This window comes from Cajanus cajan, chromosome 5 (assembly GCF_000230855.2).
Source record: "Cajanus cajan strain Asha chromosome 5, NIPB_CcT2T_4, whole genome shotgun sequence".
NCBI classification, from domain to species: Eukaryota; Viridiplantae; Streptophyta; class Magnoliopsida; order Fabales; family Fabaceae; genus Cajanus; species Cajanus cajan.
The window spans coordinates 55,304,949-55,309,726 of NC_138521.1; the positions used below are offsets into that span (position 1 = coordinate 55,304,949).

A 4,778-nucleotide genomic window follows, 5' to 3' on the forward strand; every position below is an offset into this window, starting at 1 on the left:
GATTAACCGCTAACAAATATAGAGAAACAAACCTAGTAAAAAAAACATAGGGTGCGAGTTATATATGCAAAGCGTATTCCGGATTAGAAGCAAAAAATTAATAATAAAAGCATGTTCCGGATTATATTGTCATCACGAGTAATGAAATTTTAACTAATTCTAAACCAAATACATTATAAGTAAAAATTACATGGCATTAAATTTCTTTATAAACTACTGAATTTCATAATTGAGTCTCACCTACTCATTGTATGCATTTTTCTCTTGAACCCAAGGCCGATTTTTGTCGATTACAAAAACAAAATAAAAAATAATCATTACTAGTATAATTTGTTTTGACAAGATCATTACTAGTATAATTAAAATTTTAGTATTAAATAAAATTGATACAGGAAGCGTGCATATTATTTTTAGGATTTACTAGCTAATTGTGTACTATTAGCGTAAAACAATTTCAATAATAGTACATTATATATTTTTTATGTGTTTTAATTTAAAAGATAGAAGAATCCAAATATTATAAATTATTGAAAAATGCTGTTAAGGTAAGTTAATTATAAAATGGATTGTTTACCGTTATTGTAACATAATCGAACATATTTCGCTTGAAACAGAAAAAATTAAAATAAATTTTAATGCAATTAGTAGATTATATAGCATATAGTAGTATTTTCTGGAGCAGATGATCTTGCTAATAATGGAAATGATTGTATTCCTTATTTAAAAGCGCCATTATAAATGTTGTTGAGGGAGGATTAATTATATACGAAGATTAATGATTGATGATAATTTGAAAATGTGAGGAATGAATAGAAGAAAAATTATGGATGAAAAGATCCATGATAGAAATACAAAAGGAGAAATACAAGTGAAGATGAACAAAAGAAGGGACGGAGGAAAAGGCGATACTAGCGGGGTTGTCACGTGCGGACGTCATAATTAGCGTCGGCAAATCACAACTTAATTACGAAGATTACTCGATTGTTAGTTACTATGGTGGCAGAATGCCACGTGGAATGGTGTACCCTTCTTCTGTTGTTGGCGCTGTGCTGTTGAGTCCAAAGCACGCAAAGCAACACAAGTAAAGTCCACGTGTCGTCCCAGCTGGACCGATTGTTTCAACTTTCACCCGTTGGTGAAGATAACAGTAATTGTGGTCAGCACGGGCAGTGTTAGGGGCAGGCGTTAGTCACGCCATGTCATAACTCATAACCAAACCTCTCTCTCTCTCTCTCCCTCTCCCCGCGTGGTTTGTAATTTAAATAAATAAAGAATAGAGGTAGGAATTAAATGTGTTAAATATAAATAGGTAGTAATATGTGCGTTTTTGGAAGGAGGCAGAGACAGGGTTAAGATCAAGGGTTGAAGAAGCGAGAGGATAGTAACTCTCGCACTCTCACAAGTCACAACAATCCCAACGAACACACAGTTTGGTAAGAGTTGTTTATGGCGATTGGATCGAAGGAGGTGCTGCATTAAAAGCCACCGTTTAGAATCTTTATCCTATTTCATCTACACTCAGACACATCGCCAATATTTACTGCGACGTCGTTTGGGTTAGGTGCTACTAATAGTATTATTTAATAGCGCTTAGCTATTTCCTGTGCCCACCAGAGCTTGATTCTTTCCTCGCTACCAACATGGAGTGGCCACCATGTACGGACGAGTTCGAGAAGCTCTTAATTCGCATGAGCACACCCAGGTTTGTCTCTCCACCGTTTATTTCTGTTATTTCTGCCACTTGTTTCAGCTTTTCTCAAAATCCTGTTGCAATTTGTTTGTTTATTCTTCTTCTTTCACTACTCTGGTAAAATGTTTCCGGCTTTTCCAAATTCGAACCCTCTTATTTTGAAATTCCATTAGGTTTTGAAATTAGATGCTACTTTTCTGTTTGTGTATGTTCAATTCTGTTTTACCTTGTTGTCTCATGAGATGTGTATTGGCCACCGATTCAAACCTTCCCCTAGGTATCCAGGGTTTAATAATTTAATTTTCTATTCATGGGAGACTGTGTCAAAAATTGGGAACATCTCGAAGGGGGAGAAAAAGCATGTTTTATCTAATCCCCACCGCTTTGGCAAATTGATTTGAACCGACAACTGTATTTTAACAATTTTCTGACTTTTCCTTTTCTTCCAGAATGTTGTTTTGCATTCACATTACTTTGCCCTTTTTTTTTTTGTGTTTCCATTCACTATAGAAATTTGTCAAAAACCTGGAATTACGCTGACTTTGACCTTTCACTACGAAACAGGGTTGTCATAGACAATACCGTGTGCTCCACTGCGACAATAGTCAAGGTAACCCCGCACGAAAATCCGTCAATGTTGGTTTTCCCGTAAATCAGGATAATAAAATACTAATGATTTTTTGTATGATAAAATTTGAAGGTTGATAGCGCCAGAAAACACGGGATTCTTTTGGATGCCGTACAAGTGCTCTCTGATCTGAACCTTTTAATTAAGAAGGCCTACATTTCCTCTGATGGCAGATGGTTCATGGATGGTAAGTTAATTTTCCTTTCCCTTTCCTTGCAGTCGTAATTTTGATTCCTGGTGCGCTAATCCTTGCCTTGAATTCAATTTACAGTTTTCCACGTTACGGATCAAAACGGAAACAAGCTAACAGATGAGAGCGTCTTAAATTATATTGAACAGGTATTAATTGTAGCTTCTAATTTACTTTAAATGTTACTACTGTTTAAAATTTATATGGCAATTAATGGGTATTTATTGCAATATTAATAATCGCTCTCAATTTATGTATCAGTCACTTGGCAGCATTCACAATGGTAAAACCAACCACTCAAACGGTCTCACTATCCTGGAATTAACTGGCACAGACCGTGTTGGTCTTCTTTCAGAGGTTTTTGCGGTACTGGCTGAGCAGAAATGTGATGTGGTTGATGCTAAGGTTTGGACCCATAATGGTCGTATTGCCTCCTTAATCTATGTAAAAGACCGCAATTCCGGGACCCTTATTGAGGACTCTCAGAAAATTAGTACGATTGAAGCACGGTTAAGAAATGTTTTAAAGGGTGACAATGACATTAGAAGTGCAAAAACTTCCATCACTCATGCCGTTGTGCACACGGAAAGAAGGCTACACCAAATGATGTACGCGGACCGTGATTACCAGAGGAATCCCATTTTCAAGTTTACTTCCGATTCCCCATTGGTCACTGTCCAAAATTGGGCAGAAAGGGGTTATTCTGTTGTCAATATTCAGTGCAAGGATCGAATCAAGCTTTTGTTTGATGTCGTGTGCAATTTGACTGACATGGAATATGTTGTGTTCCATGCAACTATTAAGACAACAATCGACCAAGCGTATCTGGTAATTATTAGGCATCATCAACTATGTTGTTTTTTGGTCAGTTGCTTGGTTTATATGCTTAATTAACGTTAAATAAATTATCTACAGGAGTTTTATATAAGACACAGGGATGGAACCCCAATTAGTTCAGAACCAGAACGCCATCGCGTGATTCAATGCTTGCAAGCTGCTGTGGAGAGAAGGGCATATGAGGTATAGTATCTCTACCTCACTTTTTTTACTTTTTAAATTACTATTATGGCCTTATGCACTGCCTCAGATTATTAACTGCTAATTTTTGATACAGGGTGTTAAGCTAGAGTTATGCATGGAAGACAGACAAGGACTTCTAGCAGATGTGATGAGAACGTTCCGGGAGAATGGATTGAATGTGACAAGGGCCGAGATATCAACCATTGGGGACATGGCATCGAATGTTTTCTATGTAACGGATGCGATAGGATACCCAGCTGATAAAAAAATCATCGAATCTGTAAGGCAGAAAGTTGGGTTAAGCAATTTAAAAGTGAAAGAGTTGGCATTTGTGTGCCATCAGAAGGCAGAAAGGGAAGATCAAGCAGTTGGGGTTGGTGGGGCAGTGTTGTTGTGTTTGGGTAGCCTCGTGAGAAAGAATCTTTACAATTTGGGTCTGATAAAATCTTGTTCTTAAAAGCAGAGAGGGAATTTAGGAGAGTGTGGAAGATACTTGCAAGTTTTAGAGCATAATATTCTTTGCTTGAGGTTTGGGGTTTGTGTACATAAAAAGTAAAGGTGATAGACAGTAGTTGGTTGGGTTGGATTTGGTAGGTGAAAACCGATGATATAATATACAGCTGGAGGGATTGGGTCCCTACCATTTTAAATGCTTTGCGTGAAGAGGGGAAGTATTTAGGACAGATTGGGAATTGCAGAAGAGGTTGTCGGCCTTGGTAAAAAGTTAAAATATAGTATTGGATTCTTTGGTGGCAGAGAAGTATAGGTAGAGGCAGAGCAAATTTGTTTCATACAGCACAAAATTTGTACATAACGAACCACGTATCAATTATCAATTATTATTATTAATTTAAGTGGTTCACTCTTTCTTTAATTTCTTTTTTCTCCATCTGTCCTTCTGCATGCTCTTAAAGCTTCTATTTTTTTTTTGGGTGCACTTCTTATTCCATTACACGAATCTTATTCATTCCAGTTAGGCCCCACATAAAGAACTCTGAATTGAGTTATAGAAAAATATGGAACTCGGAAATGTGGATCTAGTGGAAATATTTTAGCGCTTCAATACTGGGGTTATTATCTTCATTTATGTGATTTTGTTGACTGTTTTATAATTAAAATTGAAGTAATTATATTTTATGTTTCTAAAAGAAATTATTAACTTTCTTATTATATATAACACTCAACTAACTAATTCATTAAGATTAAAACTTTTTTAATTTAATTAATAATAATAAATTTATCATATATAT

The 4,778-nt window shown here is 36.0% G+C and overlaps 1 protein-coding gene across 2 annotated transcripts; it reads left to right on the forward strand.

The window, feature by feature from the left end:
* Positions 1-1,279: 1,279 nt before the first annotated feature.
* On the forward strand, positions 1,280-4,402 carry LOC109809250 (ACT domain-containing protein ACR8). Of its 2 annotated transcripts, XM_020372501.2 has the most exons (8): positions 1,280-1,433; positions 1,615-1,702; positions 2,255-2,300; positions 2,391-2,505; positions 2,590-2,657; positions 2,770-3,336; positions 3,424-3,528; positions 3,623-4,402. In XM_020372501.2, the coding sequence occupies exons 2-8, from the start codon at positions 1,641-1,643 to the stop codon at positions 3,983-3,985; spliced, it is 1,326 nt and encodes a 441-aa protein (XP_020228090.1). In that variant the 5' UTR covers positions 1,280-1,433; positions 1,615-1,640; the 3' UTR covers positions 3,986-4,402. The 2 variants fall into 2 exon arrangements, with proteins under 2 accessions (XP_020228090.1, XP_082931521.1); XM_083075395.1 differs by having other exon boundaries at positions 1,296-1,702.
* Positions 4,403-4,778: the final 376 nt, after the last annotated feature.